Here is a 21,591-nt window from a genome sequence, read left to right on the forward strand (position 1 = left end):
TGTATAATAATGATCATAATAACGAATATATCAAGAACTACTACATACGTACATATATACGTATGTAACGTATGTATGTTTGTATTTATTTATGTACATAAGTATATACGATTCATCGCGCTAGGGAAAGTAAGTTTCCTGTTGAACATCAAACAAGTCAAAAGGAAAGAATTTATTACAATTTATTATTTTATTATTTATATATTTAATTGTCATTTAAGACAATACTTATTATAATGAGTTTCGTTTTTTCGTACAACCTTCCAATGATTTAATTAATATAAAACTATATACACGGATATATATATATATATATTTTTTTTTTTCATTGTTAATTCGAACAATGAACGATTTAATGAATAATGATCTAACATGATCCAATCCTACATCTATTTCCTTTGTCTCGATAGATTTTCTCTCATTTCTAAAAAAGGTTTTCTCGGAAAAATTCGCTTCGTAGATTTTATACGATTTATCTGTTAGATTAAAAAAGAAGGAAAGAAAAAAGAAAAAAAAAGAAAAGAAAAAAAAAAGAAGAAGGAATTCAATGGTTCTCAACCGTAACGCGCCATTGAACTCATTTCAATCGAAATTTCTGTATGATCACATTTTAAAATCATATTTATAAACCCTGCTTGAAATCGTTCATATGAAATAATAAAATAAAACAAAAGAATTGTTCAATCGTGTCGATTAGATTTAATTAAATTTTTTGTAAATAATAAAAATATATTTTAAATAATTCGTCGACACCAAAGTGTAGTTTAACGATCTATTTCTTTGTCGTTGATCATGATGCACATAAACGTTGAATCGAAGCTAATAAGGTCATAGTAATCTACTCTCCTCCATAATACGACCTTGTCTCCTCGTTTCCGTACTTCTACGAAAGACAGTATAGCATCTGTTAGGTTCATCGACCGGTATATATATATATATATATATATATATATATATATATATATATATATATACACCTTTCTCTCGCTTATTCAATTTTATTTGATCATTCTCTGAAAGGTTTCTCCTCTTATCCTAGAAGAAAACCATGTTACGTGAATATATAAGACTATGCCCTTGGTTTATAACCAAGAAATGTTACATCTACGAAAAGACGTCTTAGAAATTTTATTCGCTACTTATGTAAAATAACATAATTATGTAGAATATACGAGGTATATATATATATATATATATATATATATATATATATATATATATATTGTATATGTATTATATAGGAAATCATATTAACAAGATTTATTTTATAGATCTTGGTTTTTATTTTGTATAATTATTCCAATAATTTAAATTAATTAATTTCGTGATATTTGAATTATATATATATATATATATATGTATATATATTTTATTCTTCCATTATTTTTTTCTTTTCTTTTTCATTATATCGTAAACGTTTAATTTAAATCTATAAATGCATTTATTTATTGTTTCATTTCTTTCTTTATTTCTAATTTATCGTCGATGTTATACATTTTTTACGTAATTTAATATTAATTTCTCTTTTATTTTTTTTATTATATATATATATATATTTTTTAATAGTACACACACACATATATATATTATAATTTTAACCTAATTAATTTTTTTATGATATATATATATATATATTTTTTTTTATTTATTTTTAAATACCTATTTTTGTTTTAATTTTTCATTTATCATCGTAATACTTACACCAATAACCTATGTACGATTATTTAATAATATTTTAATTATGTTAAATTATCGTCGATGTATTTACACACACATACACGTGCGCGCGTATTCCCTTTCATCCGTTTATTCAACGTTGTACTCCGTTATAGTATATCATTTTTACGTGCTATAATTTCTTATGTTCGATTTCGTTTTTTTTTCTTTTTTCGTAATTATTCTTTTCTCTTTTCCTTAAATTTATTATAAAATTAATGCCCGTATTCAGCAGAAAGCTTATTCTCGTCTGTCTCTCTCCACCCCCTTGCCCCCCCGCCCCCCAGGACAATCACTTTCCCCACTTGATTTCTTTTTCTCCTCTTAGTATTTATTAACTCTAACAAGGGGTTCTCTATTATATTTCATTTCGTCTCTCATTTAGCATCATGCCTTGGTAATGATGATCGGACGGATAAATTTTCATTCGCTCGGAGAAGATTATCGCTTCATCCTGTGGAAAGATAGGGTATAGAGAGAGAGAGAGAGAGAGAGAGAGAGAGAGAGAGAGAGAGAGAGAGAGAGAGAGAGAGAAAGAGTGTGAGTTATTATCGGGCTTATTTCGAGAATTTAACGATTGTGCCGCCTCCTCCTCCTCCTCCTCCTCCTCCACCACCCATCATGCTCCTCTTCGCCCCCCGATTATCACGATCGTCACCCATTTTATATTGATGATCATTTTAAATTGAAGAAAAAAAGAAAACAAAAAAAAGAAAAGAGAAACTTTCAATGTCCTTTATCTTTTTTCGTTTTTCATTTACTTTTTTTTTTTTTTTTTTCTCTATCTTCACTCAATTTTTTTTCATTACTAACGATTGATCCAAAGACAATTATTATTATTATTATTATCTCATTTTATTATTATTATTATTATTATTATTATTATTGTTATTAATATGTATTATTTAATAGAAATAAAATAATTTCTTTATCGATTAAGTCGAACGGATTATCTTATAAAATCTGTCAAATTAAATTTTCGTAGATTGGCGTTGAAATTTCTTTGTAATTCTTTTTTTTTCCTCACACGATCGTAAACACCTGTTCGAAAAAAAAAAAAAAAAAAAAGAAATGTACTAAACTTATCGATCATTATATTTTCTATTGGTTATTTAAGATCTATCTAACGATAAGAACGATCTATCGAACGAACAAACGAACGAACGAACGATCGAACGAAGATTTACTGCGAGAGGAAGAATATTCATAACTGTACAATCGTATTACCGTAATGTTGATTTGCATACAATCAATCGACTAAAAATACGAGTCGAAACTGTAGATCTCTTTTGATATATATATATATATATATATATATATATATATATATATATATATATAGCATTATTTTTCCGACAAGGAAAATTAATGGGAAGTATAGTTAGTTAGAAGTTCTCTTGTCTTCGGAGATGTTAAAACACGAACAATATAATAATTTTTTATTATAACTAACTAAAGGAAAATAGAGAAGGAAATTTAAAAAGAGATAAGGAGAGATAAGGATAAAGAGAGAGAGAGAGAGAGAGAATATTTTATTTTCTCCTCCGCATTCCTATTTGTTTCAGTGACCTTTTTTCTTTCTCTACCTCCCTCTCTCCCTCTCTCTCTCTATCTCTCTCTCTCTTTCTCTCTTTGTTTCCTTTTCCTTTTTCTTTTTACACAAAGTGAAACGTGTAACGTATGTACGCATAAATTACGTTACGAGTAAACGACCGATCCCAATAATTATCGTTTACAAATACGTTTGAACGTTTGTTTAACGAAAAAGTGTTATTAATTTTTCAATTAAGAAGTATAAAAAAAGAGAGAGAGAGAGAGAGAGAGAGAGAGAGAGAGAGAGAGAGAGAGAGAGAGAATATATTTCGTACGTTTTAATTTTCAATTCTTTTCTTTCAAAAGAAAAAAAAGAAAAAAAAAAAAAAAGAAGAAACACGTGAACATTTCTTATCTGATAAGGCCGCCATATTGTTTTATCTTTTCTCGCTTTTCGTCTTTCCGTATTATTCGAAAATGCAAAGAATACCAAGGAATCTTCTTTCATAATTTCATTTATAATCCTTTGATATTAAATAATTGCACGTATGTGTATCATGCGTGTGTGATATTCTTTTCTTTTTAATATATATATATATATAGATATGATTTTTTGAGACACCACGCCATATTGTTTTTACTTATTCATTTATTTACTTATCTCACTCTTTCGAAAAACTTAAGAAATAACGAATAAATTTATTATCGACGGAGGACGCCATCTTGAAACGATAGATCATTTCCTTCTCTCTCTCTCTCTCTCATTTCTCCTTTTTGAAATTCAAATTCCTAAACGAAAATTTAAATTGAAAAAAAAAAAACAAGAGATAATGATAAATAGTTAGATAGATAGATAGATAGATAGAAAAAGAGAGAGAGAGAGAGAGAGAGAGAGAGAGATTTGTACACTCAAAAGGGAGAGAAAGAGAGAGAGAAGAAGAGAGAGATATACACATATACACGTGACGAATGAAATTAATGAACGTACCTATTGGTAGCATCGATGGCAAAACGAGATTTCTCGTTGTGGAAAGGCGTCCCGAACGTCATGACGGAACAGCTCGATAAACTCCTCCGTCGTTCTTCTTGAGAAGAATTCTTCCGAATGGAGGACGTTCGTAACCGTCCGTCGTTGTTCCTTTTGGCGTAGCTCGTAACACCAAATAGTTCGGTTAGTCAGCTGATCGCACGATTTTTCATAACCTCGCTCACGGTACGCATCTTTTTAATAGATTTATACAAACGTATATACGTGCAAACCTCCTCCTCTTTCTCCTCCTCCTCTCTAATTCTATCTTCTCTCGATATCAATATTAATTGTATTTTATTAATTTAACTCCAATATAAATATATATATATGTATATATACATATAATCAATGATAGATAAATTTATGTAAGATTAAAAAGATTGCACTTTTTAATTTCTGTCAATTTGACCTTTTTTTCTCTATCTTCTTTATCTTCTTTTTCTTCTTTTTCTTCTTCCTTCTTTTTCGTGGAAAATTGAGAAAAACTAAAAAGATCGGCGAGATTTGAGTTAACGGTATCAGCTTCTTTTTCTTCTTCTTTGTGTACGTGTGTGCGTACGTGCACTTTTGTGTGCGTGTGTGTGTGTGGTGTGTGTGAGGAAGAGGGAGAGAGAGAGAGAGAGAGAGGAAATTCAACAAGAACAAGTTAAAGTGCAATGACCTTGCTTGCACTTATACGAAGGCTTCACGATGATCCTTCCTTGTTGATAAAATTTTCTTCCTTTTCTTTCCTTGTTTTTTTTTTTCTTTTTTTTTTTTTTTTTTTTGGTTCTATATCTCGTTTGATCTATTCTCTTATACGATCACATACACACACACAACGACGACGACAACAACAATAAAGAGAAAGAGAGAGAGAAAGAGAAATGATTTGATAAAATCAATGAAATAAAGGAAGAATAGGAAGATAATAACGATCTAGGGAAGTTAGGACAATTAGACGTGTTATCGTGTATCCCCCGTTTCTGTCTCGAAAGGGTAAAAGCTTTAATAAGAGATAATTACAACAATAGATGCTCACGGCGCGGCGTCTGTCGGACGACTGACTACCGAGGAGTACCGAACGCTCGACACGACCAACGCCGAACCCTTCGCCATCATCCCCACCACCGTCACCAACACACACACATATACACACTATTACTCTCTATCGCTACTAACCGCTCGAGCTACCCTCTGTCGAATCGCTATCATACTTCTCTTCCACTTCATTCTAAATAATGTCTCTTCTCCATACTTAACGATAAATTAATTCTGATGTTGGATATATATATATATATATATATATATATATATATATATATATAAAATGAATGCTCTTTATTCGAGTATATTACATTATTTTTCTTTCTTTTTTTTTTTTTTTTCTTTTTTTTCTCTAATACTTTTGGTTAGAATGCAATAATAATAATAATAATATACACATATATATATTTTATATATATGTATGTATGTATGTATGTATGTATGTATGTGTGTATGTAGGATATTTCAGAAATTTTGAAATTTCTTCAGAGATTATTTTCTTTTATAGAAATAGAAAAAAAAAAAAAAGAAAAGAAAAAAAAGAAAAAAAAAAGAACAAAGAAAATAGAAGAAAAAAAAATTAATTAATTTTCAAAACGATCAATTGATTTTTTTTTGTTTTGTATGCATATACGTACGTATTATAATGAAAACTGGGTTAAACTAATTCAAATAAAAAATTTTCAGACCGAAGCAATTTTCAGACCGACCACTTGAAAGAAAATAATTAATTTATAAAGAAACACACATCATATGATCCAAATATAAAATGGATGCAAAGAGTGGGAGGGAGCATAAATAGATAGAGAGAGGGAGAGAGAGAGAGAGAGAGAAGGAGGGAGGAAGGGAGAGAGAGAAAGATAGTAAGTGATTAAAAAATCCGACAAAGGCTTGATGATAAGACCAGGTAAGGGGTTGAAACAGAGAAAGGGGTCGATGAAAAGCATCGGTGACGCAGTTCCGAACATTCCACCCCAATGTGTCCTCTCGACGTCACACTATTATTTTCAAGCCTATTTTACCCGGTCTGTGTTTGTCATCCATCTAATGGATACTTTTCAGATATTTTCCAACATACGATATATATATATATATATATATATATATATATATATATATGTTGTATATTAGCATTTGAGAACAAACGATCGTAAGGATAAAGGAAAAAAGAAAGTCAGTTAATCAATCAATTCAGTTTATCTACCTATCTACCTATCTACCTATCTACCTATCTACCTATTTATCTCTATTCAACTCTGTCTCTCTCTCTCTCTCTCTCTCTCTCTCCCTCCTTCTCACACACATACATATATATACACAAAGAAATTGTCATACGATTCCGATACTGTTCGAGAAATCGCGACAGACGATCGTGACCTTGTCTCATATTTCAAACAAGTTTATTATATAAGTTGCCAAACAAGAAGTAAACTGGGTGCTTATCTTTCATCTCGTTGCAATTTGCGTTTTAATTATGCGATAGGAAAAACTATCGTGATCGATTACGGTGTATAAGCATGTACGTCAAATTATCTTAGACAAACGTCAAAATATATATTTCCAATAATACACCGACCAAACCTCTCACCAACCCCTTCTCCCGGTTGTCTCCAGCCAACAGGACGGACGGAAATAAAGTAATACTGTTCTAACGACACTACGTAATAAATAAAACATGACGTAGGAGACAACGAACGATCCTAAAAATATTTACAAGTACGATATCCGACAGATATATCAATAACTGTGTCATTTATTTCCTTCTCTCCTTTTTTATTAGTTGTAGGGATGAATGTAGAAAAGAAAAAAACCGACCATAATAAAAATGATATCATTACAGAATCATTTGATTTTTACATTTCATTCTTCGCTTCCCTATCTTATCCTATTCTATCCTACTCTACTCTATTCAGCCGCCTCCTACTCATCCATTCCCAAAATACTGTTTACAAAACTTTCGAAATTACTACATTAATTTTTCTCGTTTGTTCTTTGTTTTCGAGTAAATGTTTGCTCGGACAATGATAAATGATAGAACAATGATGTATTAAATAAAATATGAAGTCGTCAATTCGAAATATTGTTTCCACGATATATGCGCCATATTGTATCGACATAAACTGTGCCTTTTACCGCTGAACGACACGATAATAATCGCTATGTCGCTCACATAGTGAGTCGTTTGATTCGCGCGTTTTGCTAACCTCCCATCACATCCCTCCTCAATTCCCATCGCCAACCCCTCTCTATTCCCGCCTCCGCGAAAAACTTCTTTTATGAACTTTCGAAACTTTTTTTTGTAAATATTTGATTGGAAAATTTGATATCGAATGGATCGACGGAGGAACACAATGATGTAAAAAATGAAATATGATGTCGGGTGGATAGGAAAAAAAAAAAAAAAAAAAAAAGAAAAAAAAAGGAAAAAAACAAAACACATATATCTACAAGATATCCGCCATATTGTATAGATATCTATTATCATTTTTTCCCTATATCTGTATACATTCAGGACAAGGATTGATTGGAAGAACAACAGATATAATAAATAAAGCATGAGGGGGAGGAAAGCTGGTGGGCTGGGAGGGAGAAAAAGAAATAAAAGAAAAAAATAAATTCCCTAGGAGATATCCGCCATATTGTATTTACATACGCCATATTGTTTTCATTGTACTATCATTCCTTTTTTTGGCCCTATCACTTGAACAAATATCATAATTGTGGTATCGTTCAAGAGGTCAACTGACTCACGTTTTTTTCTTCTTTCTCCCACCACCCTCGATCCCTCCCCCTCAAATTCCTTCAACCAACTTCTGAAATACCACGTGTGTCATTTCTCTCTCTCTTTCTCTCTCTCTCTCTCTCTCCACGTAGACGTTGGCTCGAAGCCGAATACTGCGAACACGGGAAACGATTTGAAATCGGGATGGTGAAGGAGGGAGAGGGGCTTTGGTTAGGGTGGGTCGAGTGGGAGGGAGAAAGGAGAGTAATGAAGGATGGGTGAGGAACGATTGGGGAAGTGGAAAGTGAGGCTGGAAAGAGAGGTTTGGGTGTCTTTAGAGTGGATTTCGAGAGGAGTAACTCTAGTGCACTGCATCATCGTGAGATGTACTGAACGAGAGATAGCGATAGAGATAGAGATAAATAGAGAGAGAGAGAGAGAGAGAGAGAGGGATGGATGCATCGTTTGTGTTCGTCCAACTGCTACAGCTGTGCGCCTACATATCACATTGGAATTTGGATGATAAAGAGTAGGCTCGGAGTTGATGTTATCGACGTAAAGTGTACCACATTGTTAATGCTTCGTGACTCTCTCTCTCTCTCCCTCCTTCCTTCTATCATTTCTAACTTTACCTTTTACCTCCTCCGCCCAAATTCCATCTCTATATTTACATACTTTTCTATCTCACTCGCACGAATTACAATTTTTTGATATTTGTCGATTCCGTGTGTGTATGTATACGCATGTATGTATATATATATATATGCATAAGTACATACATATGTATGCAATTATTTTCGAATGAAGTTATCCGTGAAATAAATCTAATCATAGACCAGGAAGAATAATATATTATTTCTAATTTTGGACATAAGCACCTTAGTAAACAAAATGTATTAGAAATAAATTTTAACGAGATACGATTTCTGATGATTAAAAAAAAACAAAAAAAAAAAAAATATATAATAATAATAATAATAATAATAATAATAATAATAATAATAAATCGAAAGATTATTTTCTTTCTTTCATTTTTGTTTTACAGTCTCATGCCATCCCAATCCGGTGATTAGAAAAGTTACTTAACTGGGAAAATAATTCTTTTTTTTTTTTTTATCAAGGTTTCACACATTATCCTAGTTGATTATGTAATGCGGATATTAAATTACTCTTTCTTAGTTTTTTTTTTTTCTTTTTTTTTCTTATATAGTTCCGTAATCACTATCACGGATATGCTAATATCAATTCTAAATTTAATATTTTAATTTATTGAAGAAATCGATTGAATGTATGTTAGGTATTTCTGTCTTCTTCTTCTTCTTTTTTTTTTTCTTTTCTTTTTCCCAAAGGAAAAAAAGCAATCACGTTTTACGATTTAGACGAAGTTTTTAGAACAAAATTGATCTTTCTCTCTCTCTCTCTCTCTCTCTCTCTCTCTCTCTCTCTCTCTCTCTCTCTCTCTCTCTCTCTCTCTCTCTCTCTCTGTCTGTTTATAGCGGATAGTTTTAGGAAAGGCTAATCTTTTTTAATTGTTTTTTCTTCCTTTTTTTTTTTTTTTTTTTTTTTTTTTTTTTTTTTTTTCTTTTTAATCTTTGTTTTTTTCTAAGCAAGGAAGAAGAACGCTCTATAAGGAAATATCCCGCAGTATCCTTGAACCTTCGATCTTAACAAGCGTAACCATTTAATTCGACTAGGACTACGAATTCCGGCGTCACGCGAACATTCTAAACGCGCGTGCCACGATTAGAATCTCTCTTCTAATCTAACATACATATGTTGTATATGTAAATACATCCGGATATATAACAGTAAATATATATATATATATGTGTGTGTGTGTATGTGTACGTATGTATTCTAGATACATTCGATAAATTTATTTAATTTATATATTAGATATATATATATATATATATATATATATATATATATATATTGAATTAAGATTATTAAATTATGACTATTACAAAAAAAGAAAGAAGGAAAAAAAATGTATATTATTATTTAATTATTGTTATATTTCTTTTTAATTTTTTCTTAAAATTTTTATTCGTACAATCTTTTCTTTTTTTTTTTTCTTCATATTTATGCATATATATAAGTAAAAAATTTTAATTCAATATATTTACATATGACAACGATTTATATTATAAAAATAAAAATTATTATATTAAAAAAATAAATGTATAAAAATTAAACTTATTGAATTATTATTACCATTGTTATTATTATTATTATTATTTTTTTTTTTTTATTATTATTATTATTATTAAAGAAAGAAAGAAAACAAAAATCAGGAAAAGTTTATATTCTATTTTGTTATTTATTTATTTATTTATTTATTTATTTATTTATTTATTTATTTATTCATTTTTTTTTTGAAGGGTTTAAGGACAATTTTTTTTATATGTAGAATCTGTTTTTCTTTGTCTTCGCGTATACATACATATATATATGTGTATGTGTTGCATATAAATGGCATAACGTCATGATAAGGTTTTCAAATGGTTGTAATAGTCGTTAATTAAGAGAGCGCAACGAACGGGGTTCCAGTTAATTGCGCGCACCAACCTAAGTAAGGGTCAATGACCTCGGAAAGAGAGTACAATGTACACCATCGAGGCAAGGTCAATTAAAAGGGCGGCCAACTTATGCTAAGATTCATTCAATCATTCGTTTATTTATTTATTTATTTATTTATTTTATTTTATTTTATTATTATTATTATTATTATTATTATTATTATTTTTTTTTTTTTGTTAGGAGGAAGGTGCAATCGACGAATATCGTTCTCAATGAACTATGATTGTTATTATATATATATATATATATATTTTTTTTTTTTTTTTTTCATTGATTCAATTTTTTTTTCAATCATTTTTCCTTCTCTTCTCTTTTTCATTATAAATAAAATTAAATTGCCAGAAAATCAATTGCGCGTTCGTTCGATTTTTTTTCGATTTGTTCGAATTTACAAAAAGAAAAAAAGAAAAAATGAAATAAATAAAAAATAAAAAATAAAAAAAAGGAAGAAAAAAAAAAAAAAGAAGAAAATGAATATTACAAACTCCGAGGATGAATTAGATTTTCTTTTTGTTTTTTTTTTATGGGGATTATTCAGATTTTTTCGACGAAACGGAAAGATACGTGGGAGTATGAAGGATTGAAAATAAAATAATAAAAAAAAAAATTAAAAAAAATAAAAAAAAATGTTAGACGGGAGTCACGTTTCTTTACTAGGAATCTTGGAACCCACACAAGAAATACGTGATATGGACCAACGCATAGTTTCCCATTGGACCCTCAGGAGGACGAAGATAAAATAAGAAAGTGAAAATGTTTGATGGCGATATACATAAAGCGTATGGTGTTACCAAGAAAGAGAGTAACCCCAAATCCCAAAAATATTCTCTACGTTTCACGTGTCGCATGATTCATTGGAAGTTTTCGTTAATACACAGTGTGTCCAAAAATAATCATATACGTTTATCAAATGCGAATAATTATTTTCTAAAGTTAAAAGATAAAAAAAAAAAAAGAAGAGAGAGAGTGAGAGAGAGAGAGAGAATTCAAATCACAAGTTACGTAATATCATTTTTTTATGCTAAGCTACGAAATTAAGTTGATTAATTAATTAATTTTTTTTTTTTTTTTTTTTTTTAAGCAAGACATGCAAATTGATTGATCGCTTGCTCCATCTATGCATGTCATGTAAGATCACATATACACAAACTACATATATATATACATATATATATATATATATCGTATAGATAAAAACGTGTACTGTAATGATCCAAATAAAGTTTTACGAGTCAAATTCTCTAAAATAATTATATGTATAATTATAATTTAAATACAATGAATACAATTTGCAATTGTTGTTATTATTATTATTATCATTGTTGTTATTATTATTATTTACCTTTTTTATTTTTGAATAATTAATGAAACACAATATTAATCATAGCATTAATCATAATTGATTTAATTATGATTATAATATATATATATATACATATATATACGTATATAAGGCGACCCAATTTAATTAGGCAAATTATTCCTCGTAAAATGTTGTTTAGTTAAAATAAGAGGATGAATCGATGCATAAGAGGAAAACATAGTTATGCTCTTTAATTCTCAACGAATCCATTTATAAATCGACTACATCAACCTATTTCACCGTCAAAGATCGTTTTTACTGGCCAACTGCCCGAAACCAATTCTTTATACACCGTGACCCCAGTTCTCTCTCATCCTTTCATTTTCACATTCCCCGAATAATTATTTCTTATTCCTAGGAACATGCGAGTTGCGAGAAATAATCCTAATAGTAACGATTTTAAATCTCTAAATCGGTATGTCGATAAGTCGATAATGATTTGGAATAATTTATACTTTCTCGATGTTATTTATTATCATTGTCAAATTTCACAAATTTTGTTTTCATCAGAAAAAAAAAAAGAAGAAGAAAAAAGAATGAAAGGAAAAGAGGAGAAAAAATGAAGAAAAAAAGGAAAAAGAAAAAAATATGGTGATCGCAATTCATATGAAAATTCTAAGTGATATACCACGGACGATAAGATAATAGAATAATAATTGATTAATCGTGCAAACGATATCAAAAAGATCGTGCTCGATCGGTATACCGAGAAGAAGATCGCGTAGAATCGGTTCGTCGGTAAGGAAGTTCTCTGTCCAATTATCACCATTCTTTCTCAATGAATTATACGAATTTTTATCATCGTCGATTCGTTCGTTCTTCCACTTCTTCTTCTCATTCTTCTTCTTATTCTTCCTCGTTTTTTTCACTAAGGGATCCTTTTCGATGTTATCGAAATTTTTTGTAAATTTTCGAATAAATTCTAAACCCTTACGAATAATCGTGAAGATTTCTTCCATTTTTATTTTTTACTTTTATATATATATATATATATATATATATTTTTTTTTTGTTTGTTTGTTTTTCGTTTCGTTTCGTTCTTCTTTCTCTCTCGTTCGCGCTTTTAATGTAATCGTTTTTCGTGATCGATCGATCGATCGATCGATCGTCGCGTTGTTTCGACAGTACCGTATCTCACTTCGCACTGCCAACTGCGATCTAAGCTAAGAAGATCATTTTGATTACCTAACCTCTCTGTCTCTTTCTTTCTCTCTCTCTCTCTCTCTCTCTCTCTCTCTTTCGTTCGACTTTAAACATCGTCATCGGTTAAAACTATGCCACTCGAATTACGAAATCCTGATCGTAGATAATTTTACATGAGTAAACTTGGCATCTTCATAATCATTATTCGCAGTTACATTTTACGTATTTACGTAAATTTCAATTATCAATCTTCGTTTAAAAATTTTCGACGAATATATTACAAACAAACGTAATATAAATTTATTCAACGAAAATCTTTTCCTGTACGATGGATAACATTCTGCCGCCATTTTGTATTTGTAAACTATTTTTTATTATTTTTACTTTCTTTTTTCTTTACTTCATGAAACAGGACGAAATTTTTTCCACGAAAGTGTATAAAACCATTTTAAATTTTAAACTTATCATCATCGATGAGTATCAATACGAATTTATTATCGATCATTATATTTACCTTAATAATATCTTTCTCGAAAGTTTATACCGCCATTTGTCGTGCACGACGAATTATTAATAATAGCGTCCGTCGCCATTTTCTGATTGTAAATTAATCATCCGATATATATAATAATTTCATTTATCATTTACTATATTCTCATGATATTATTTCAATTATCGATTATTTATTCGTTCTTATGTTTACGACGTTACGCGTTCGACGTTACGACGGATGAAAAATTTTTTTTACGGCGAGCATTTTGAATTTTTAAAGAAAAATAAAAAGAACGTTAGAAATCAACTATCAAGACACGTAGGCTGTCTCGACGTGTTCGTGATGCTGACTATGGTCAAATGTATAAATCAGAAAAAAAAAAAAAAAAAAAAAAAAAAAAAAAGAAAAAAAAAAATAAGAAAAAGGAAAAAAAGGAAAAAAAAGAAAAAGGATGAAAAAAGAGAACAAGAGAAAGAGAGAGAGAGAGAGAGAGAGGGTATAGCGGGGGAAGAGAGGGGTAACACTTGGACGTAAGAAAATTGTGGACTATAAATCAGAGATCCATCAATCTTTTGTGTTATATATTCGTAACCAGGAAAGGAGCACGTTCTTAGCAAGGTACGTATCATATATGGATTCGAGCCGCATTTTAGTCGATACTGCAATACTGACCTTTGTATTAACAATGAAATAATAACGTTAACGTTATATGACATTAATGATAATTAATATATTGGCTAAGATATCGTTAGATAATATATTATTTGTATTATTTTTAAAAATAAAAATTAATGGTATATGATTAAATTAATATCGATTTATTCGTTACCGTGTAAATGATAATCTATTTTTTGTTTGTTTTTGTTTTTTTTTTTCCTTTTTATATCTCCTAATCACGCACGGAATGAAATGTTGACTCTAACATTAATAATTAGGATCTAACGTTAATGATTAGGTCTAACGTTAATGAGAGGTATCAATGGATAATGATTAGTATCATTGTAAAATAAGAAAATTATGGTATAATCGAGTTATGTCGATTAAGTATATCGTCTAAATTATAATTTGTTTCTTTTTTTTTTTTTTTTTTTTTTTTTATCGATTTCCTAATTATATTACACAGCAGAGTGACGTACCGTATCTGATAATTGACAACAGATATATTGACTTAAAGTTGGCAATATAATTTGTGTTTTAAGAAATGATGACATTACAAATTTATTATACGCATTTAAATTATCACTTAGTACGATTAATTTTTCTTTCTAATCGTATGCGATTAAACTTATTAGATATTCTAATCGTTATGGTATAAGAAGTTAATAATCGATGTATCGATTGCATATCAGTATAATTCGCATTATAGAAAATTACGATAAAACATAGTCACTCCAATCACAATACTACATATATATATATATATATATATATATTTTTTTTTTTTTAGAAAATAAATAAATAAAAAAAGAGAAAAAAGAGAAAGAAAATTTCACTCACCGAACGACGAAAATTCTTCGTGACGATAAATACAATTTATCCCATTAATGTCATTCATTTTTCGTTATTTAATTTTGAAAAAATAAATTTGCTTTTTCCTTTTCCTTCTCTTCTTCTTCTTCTTCTTCTTTTTTTTTTTTTGCTTTTCTTTCTTCTTTTTTATTACATATACGAAAAAAATTCGAAACTATCACTTAGGTATTAAATCGATCGAATCGATTCGAATGAATGTAAGAGAAAGAGAGAGAGAGACAGAGAGAATGATGTATGTATGTAACCTCGTAAAACTACTGTAACCGACTAAAGCACTAGGAGGCCGTTGACATGGTCGGTGGGTTCCTATTTAATAATGGGTTGCCAACGAGTGCATTCTAGGTCCGTCGGAGTTCCTAAAATAGCAAGAATACCGTCGCACATCGAGAAACAAGTCCAACCGATATAATTTGAATAGCATTATTAAATAGTCTACCTCTATTATTTGATAGACGGTAACGTCTAATAAATAATATCATTTTTTATTGTTCCTAACGAATAAAAAAGTGTCAATGAAGAAGTACATAATGAATCGACGATAAATAATGTTCGTAGGAAATATCAGAAGAAAGGAAAAGAAACAAAATATTATTATTAAGGAAAGGAACAAAAAGAAGAAAACAAAAAGAAGGAGAAAACAAAATTGGAGAGAAATTTGTAATAATTAAATACGTAGTAATTCAAATCAATTCGAACGAAATTTTTCTTTAATTTCATTGGTGTTTTGAATTTTCGATTGAGAATATAGCGCACATTAAAGAATTTCTCTACTCGAAGACATTCGTTAATTCACTTTGCCACGTTTAATAATTAATTATTTGGAAATTAATCATTTATTGATTATTTTGAGTTTTAAACTTCGATTCCTATCTTCCTCTCTCTCTCTCTCTCTCTCGCACGCACATAAACACACACACACACACACACACACACACACACACACATACACAAAGAAATACACACGGTCATTTTATCTTCATTCTTTTCTATCCGTGAAGATGTTGGAAAGCAGAAGTAAAACGGAACTGTCTAAATAAATTAAAAATAACTATTCTCTCTCTCTTTCTCTCTCTCGCTCTCTTTTTCTTCCTACTATTACCTGGCCTTCTTCTGCCTTTTCACTCTTTTTACGAGGCATTAATAATGAAATAAGAAAGAAAAATTCATTGGGCGACACACGAATTTATGGGGAAAAAAAAAAAAAAAAAAAGAAAAGAAAAAAAAACCAGAAACAAATGAAAAAAGGAAAAAGAAAAAGGAGAAAAGGACAAAAAAGTTTCTAACTCGTATCAAATGACAATTGGAATGTAAATAAATGTGTGTCGTTAGATTCGATCGAACTACTTTTTCCTTCTTTTTTTTTGTTTTCGAGAATTTGTTGAGAAAAAAAAAAAAAAAAAAGAAAAGAAAAACAAAAGAAATTAAAAAGGAAAGAAAAAAAAATATAAAAGAAAAAAATATTAGGAAAAATAATTTGTTAATCGCTTATGCATTTATTGTTTCCCTCGTGAGAAAATTAATAATAAAAATATAAATAAATTAATTGCTTAAGTAAATATACACACACATATATATATATATGTATGTACGTATATATATATTTTTTATCAAGGTCAGTATATGAACAACGTCAATGAATCTTCTTCGATGGACCAAAGCCACGATCTTGACCTTAACTGTCAGAAACGAGGATTCGTCCTCTTTGCTTCTACGATCGAAACTCAGAAAGAGAAAAAGAGAAAGAGAAAAAGAGAAAGAGAGAGAGAGAGAGAGAGAGAGAAATAGAGAGAGGTGATTTTAAATCCGTTTCTTTGTGTGTGTGTGTGTGTGTGTGTGTGTGTGTGTGTGTGTGTGTGTGTGCATGTGTGTGTGTGTTTTCACATTATGCGAATATTTCTGATCACCTTATATCCAAAAGATCTTTGAATTTCTATCAATTTCGATCATGTTATTTAATCTAATACTAAATGATATATATTTATTTTTTACAGATACATATATTTTTTGTATATTATATAATTTTTTTTTCATATCAAAATTTTTAATTATTACTACATAATAAATCTCATTGGCCTATAAACGAATCTACAGATTTTTTATATATTAATTTACCACTATATATAATATTTTTTCATAGGTATATCTTATTTTCCTGCTGATAATAAAAATTGAAAACAAAAATTAAATATAGTAAATGAAGATAATAAGATAAAAAAAAAAAATAAATAAATAAATAAAAAAAAAAAAAAAAATAACAAGAAAAAGAAAAAAAGAAAAAGATAATAATATTCCATAGATCGAGATCCTTTTACATTCTTATTTTTTTCGAAAGGTAATAGAGAAACTTGACCTTGACATTCTCACTGTGTCATCGGTCGACAGCCTTGAAGATAACGTCAAAAATTTTTCGAGAGAAAGGGAAAGAAAAACAGAACGAGTGTCTATGTATACGTGTGTGTGAGTGTGTTGTGTGTATATGCGTGAGTGCGCGCGTATGCGTGTGTCTGTGTGTGCGTTCTGGAAGAAAGACACTGTATTCATTCTGTGGACTATTCATAAAAAGAACGAAACTACCTAGAGCTAGTTTCATTCGAGATTCCTCTTGTGTTCAAATATACACAACCTTTCAAAAGATATTCGATATACAGGAGGTAAAAAATTTTTCCTCTTTTTCTTGGTTCCATTCGTTATTATCATTATTTCGTGTTCAAGATCATTAAAATCTCAAACGTTACGTCAAAAAATATTTGCATCGCTATTGAAAGTAAGAAATTTGAAAATTTCTTAAAAACCCAAAATTTATATTCCAAGCAACGCGTCTTCTTTCCATCCAATCCCCCTCCCCCTCCCACCCACCTTTTCTTGTTTGTTTGTTTGTTTATTTTTATTCTTTCGTTTGATTGTATCATTAACATAAAAATTTTTCTATTTCGTGCATGTAAATTTTTTTTTCTTTCCTTTTTCTTTTTTCTTTTTCTTTTTTTTTTTTAACGATTTTTTTTACAATAATTAAAACCCTTCCAATTGTCACATATATCTGAATTTACTTATTAAATGTTTCGTTTTTTTTTTTCAAGTTTTTCTTTCAAATTTCAAGTGACATAAATTTGTGTATATTTCGAATATCTAAATTATATTGTCATATAAATTATATGATATAAGATCATTATAGTGTCATTATTAATTATTTATTAATATCAAAAAAAAAAAAGAAGGTATGTACATATATTTATATATTATATCAGTGTCAATAAATAAAAAGAATTAAAATCAGAATTTATAAATTATTTATACAACAATGTCTAATATCTTTTTTTATTTTTCTTTTTTTTTTTTTTCTTTTTATAATACCATCATTTAAACAAAATTATTTCAACATCTACGACAAATCTTAATTTTTATAAACATATATATATATACATATATTTTAAAGAGTTGATAACATAACATTAAAAAGTAATAATATTTTAATGGCTAAAATATCGAGACATACAGGACACATTTGAAGGATGGAAGGAAGGAAGGAAGGAACGCGACGGGTCGATTCTCTCACCTACTCGACCCAGCCTCTCTTCAAATTCCCCCATCCCCACCAGTAGTACCACCCCCCAACTATTCCCATTCCAAACTTCTCGTCCCACCATCCTCCCCATCACCGTTTTCCCATCCGTTCCTCCATATCTAATCCTTTCTCTGTAACTTGCATCTCTCTCTCTCTCTCTCTCTCTCTCTCTCTCTCTCTCTCTCTCTCTCTCTCTCTCTCTCTCTCTCTCTCTCTCTCTCTCTCTCTCTCTCTCTCTCTCTCTCTCTCTCTCTCTCTCTCTCTCTCTCTCAATCTCAATCTCAATCTCTCTCTCAATCTCTTTCTCTCTCTCTCTCTCTCGTTCTCTATATCTGTCTATCTATCTATCTACCTATCTCTCTTTCTCCTTTTAGGCACTCCTGTCATGCTGAAAACTACAATTGATTTCGTGCCATTGTTCTTCCGCATTGTCACGCGACTCCTCTTCGTTCATTAATCTATAATATCAAAAAAAAAAAGAAAAAGAAAAAAAAAGAAGAAGAAGAGAAAAGAAAAAAAACAAAAAAAAAAAAAACAAGAAGAAAATATAATGTAATATATTGTACATATACAATGTACAATATTAAATATATAAAATATAATATTACAATGTATAAAAATGTTACGCGTAATATTATTTCTCTCTCTGCGTATGATATATAAATATATATATATATATATATATATATATATATATATAATTTTTTTTTAAATTAAAAATACATATACATGAATATTTACGTACGTACGTATGTACATGTACAAATATATACATACATGCATACATACATATAGGAATACATAGATACATAGATACATACATAAATGAATGAATGCACATATGAATGACGTTAAATGCAATAGGATAGAATGAATGATAGTTAAAATGGAAAAACGAATAAAGATCGCGTAGGTGAAAGCAGAAATCGGCAAGATGGAGTAGAATCTATCGGTGTGTGCGTTTTCGTCTGTGTACGAGAGAAAGAGAGAGAGAGAGAGAGAGAGAGAGAGAGAGAGAGAGAGAAGGAGAGAGAGAAGAGGTAAAGGAGAAAGGAGGAGGGGACGCGAAGTTCCTCTCGGCTGCTGCGGATCGATAAAACGGAGCTGCGTGATATGGTTCTCGGTTCTCAACATGAAAAGTACCGATGGATACAAAGTCTATACATGTCGTTTGGTTCCTTCTCGCATTTCCTTCTATTTTTCTTCTTTTTCTTTTTATTCTTTCATTATTATTCCTTTTTTTCCTTTCTTATTTTTTTATTTTTTTTTTTTTTTTTTTATTAACTCACAGAACGATATTTTTATCATCTTGATTGGAACGAGGGGTGAAGAATGATGATGTAAATGAAAGAAGAAAAAGAAGAGAAAGAAAAGAAAAGAAAAAAAAAATTTTTTATATATATATATATATATAAAAAAAATAAATAAATAAATAAAAAAAGAAAAAAACAAAGGGGAAAGAAATCTTTTGAAGAAGATAAAAGATTGCAAAAGATTTGCAAGGTGAATTAATTAATCTTTGAAAATCTTTAGAAATTCTCGTGAATAAGGATTTGTATTGTGGAAATTGTAAGGGGGGTTTCGAGAGGGGAAGGCAGGAGCGGGGGAAAGATAAATCAAAGAAATGAAAAAGAAACGAACGCTTAGGAAAAATTCGATTAGCGCCCGAGTATTAATAATGAAGATAAATATTAAATATTATCGTACACTGAAAATCATATTGTCCTTGTAAATTAATAATTGATAATGGATACGTGTCAATTTGTCGTACGTTGCGTGACGTTGGGAGGGGCAGGGAAGAGCGGGCGGGGGTAGGGAAGGGTGGAAGAAATAACTACTATTAATTCGAAAAATTGTTCTATTAATAATTAATTCACGTCAGATATAGAACGATAAAGATTTATCCTAATATGTAATTTATTTAAAATTTGAAATTTGAAATTTATAATTATTTAATTTAATTAAAATAATAATAATAATAATAATAATAATAATAATAATTATTATTATTATTATTATTATTATTATTATTATAATAAGATATATCTGAAAAAAGAATGAAAAAAATTATATGCATAATAGAAAAAAAAAATTTATCTATATATATTTCCCCATTCAAATACACAAATTCGATTAACAGAAAGAAAAAAAAAAAAAAAGAGAAACAATAAAAAAAAGAAGAAAGGTCACTAATAAAATCAGAGTTCGAGTAAATCGCAATTACTCGTAGAGATAACACAATTCGTGTAAATTTGTCGAATCTTTGAGAGAAAAACAAGGAGAAAAAAGAAGGAAAAAAAAATATCACCAGTAAAATATTTGACTAGTAAAATATATACGAGCGTTGGTCAGATGCGCGTACGCAAATCCTTAAAAAAAGAAAAAAAAGGAAAAAAAAAAAAAAAAAGTGAAAAATACATATTTGCGAAAACTGAAAAGTGCAAAAGAAAAACGAACGAAAATGAAGGACGGAAAAAAAAGAGAAGAAAAGAAAAAAAAAAAAAATGAAAAATCAATAAAAATAACTTATTTCAACGTTCGAACTCAAGTAACGACTGTGCTTTGATCTATCAATAATTTCAATTCCAAAAATAGATGAAGAGGATTGTTAAAAAAAAAAAAAAAAAAAAAAAAAAAGAAAGAAAGAAAAAAAAAAGAAGAAGTAGAAGAAAAAAAGGGGAAAAATACATTTGATTATATATTAAAGAGTGAAAAACTCCGTGTATCGTCTATCTAACGATAAAGGCTGGCTATTTTTAAAATTAAAGGCCTATAGAACGTTTGATATTTCCATGGAATATGATTTACGTTGCATTACGTTACTTACGTTATAGTTTAGTCGTCGTCGTCGTCGTCGTCGTCGTCGTCGTTGTCCTCGTCGTCGTCGTCG

The 21,591-nt window shown here is 29.4% G+C and overlaps 1 protein-coding gene and 1 long non-coding RNA gene across 6 annotated transcripts in view; both read right to left on the bottom strand.

Annotated features, from left to right (window-relative positions):
• Positions 1-2,022: 2,022 nt before the first annotated feature.
• LOC124952813 lies at positions 2,023-13,965 on the bottom strand. The gene is made up of 3 exons (XR_007102011.1): positions 12,680-13,965; positions 4,238-5,515; positions 2,023-2,170 (listed from the first exon to the last, which is right to left on the bottom strand). It is a non-coding gene; the product is annotated as an uncharacterized LOC124952813 (long non-coding RNA).
• A 1,294-nt stretch (positions 13,966-15,259) lies between these two features.
• Positions 15,260-21,591, bottom strand: part of LOC124952812 — a 10,362-nt gene continuing 4,030 nt past the window's right edge. For 2 of the 5 annotated variants that reach the window (XR_007102010.1, XM_047503252.1), the window contains exon 3: positions 15,260-15,495. Coding sequence is in view for 4 of the 5 variants with exons in the window: in XM_047503252.1 (XP_047359208.1) it covers positions 15,450-15,495 (46 nt within the window). In the remaining variant the exon portion in view is untranslated. Of the gene's footprint in view, positions 15,496-18,960; positions 19,160-21,591 lie in introns of those variants that run through there. The other 3 variants (XM_047503249.1, XM_047503251.1, XM_047503250.1) reach the window with 3 other exon arrangements.

The sequence above is a fragment of the Vespa velutina genome, chromosome 11, assembly GCF_912470025.1.
Source record: "Vespa velutina chromosome 11, iVesVel2.1, whole genome shotgun sequence".
NCBI lineage: Eukaryota > Metazoa > Arthropoda > Insecta > Hymenoptera > Vespidae > Vespa > Vespa velutina.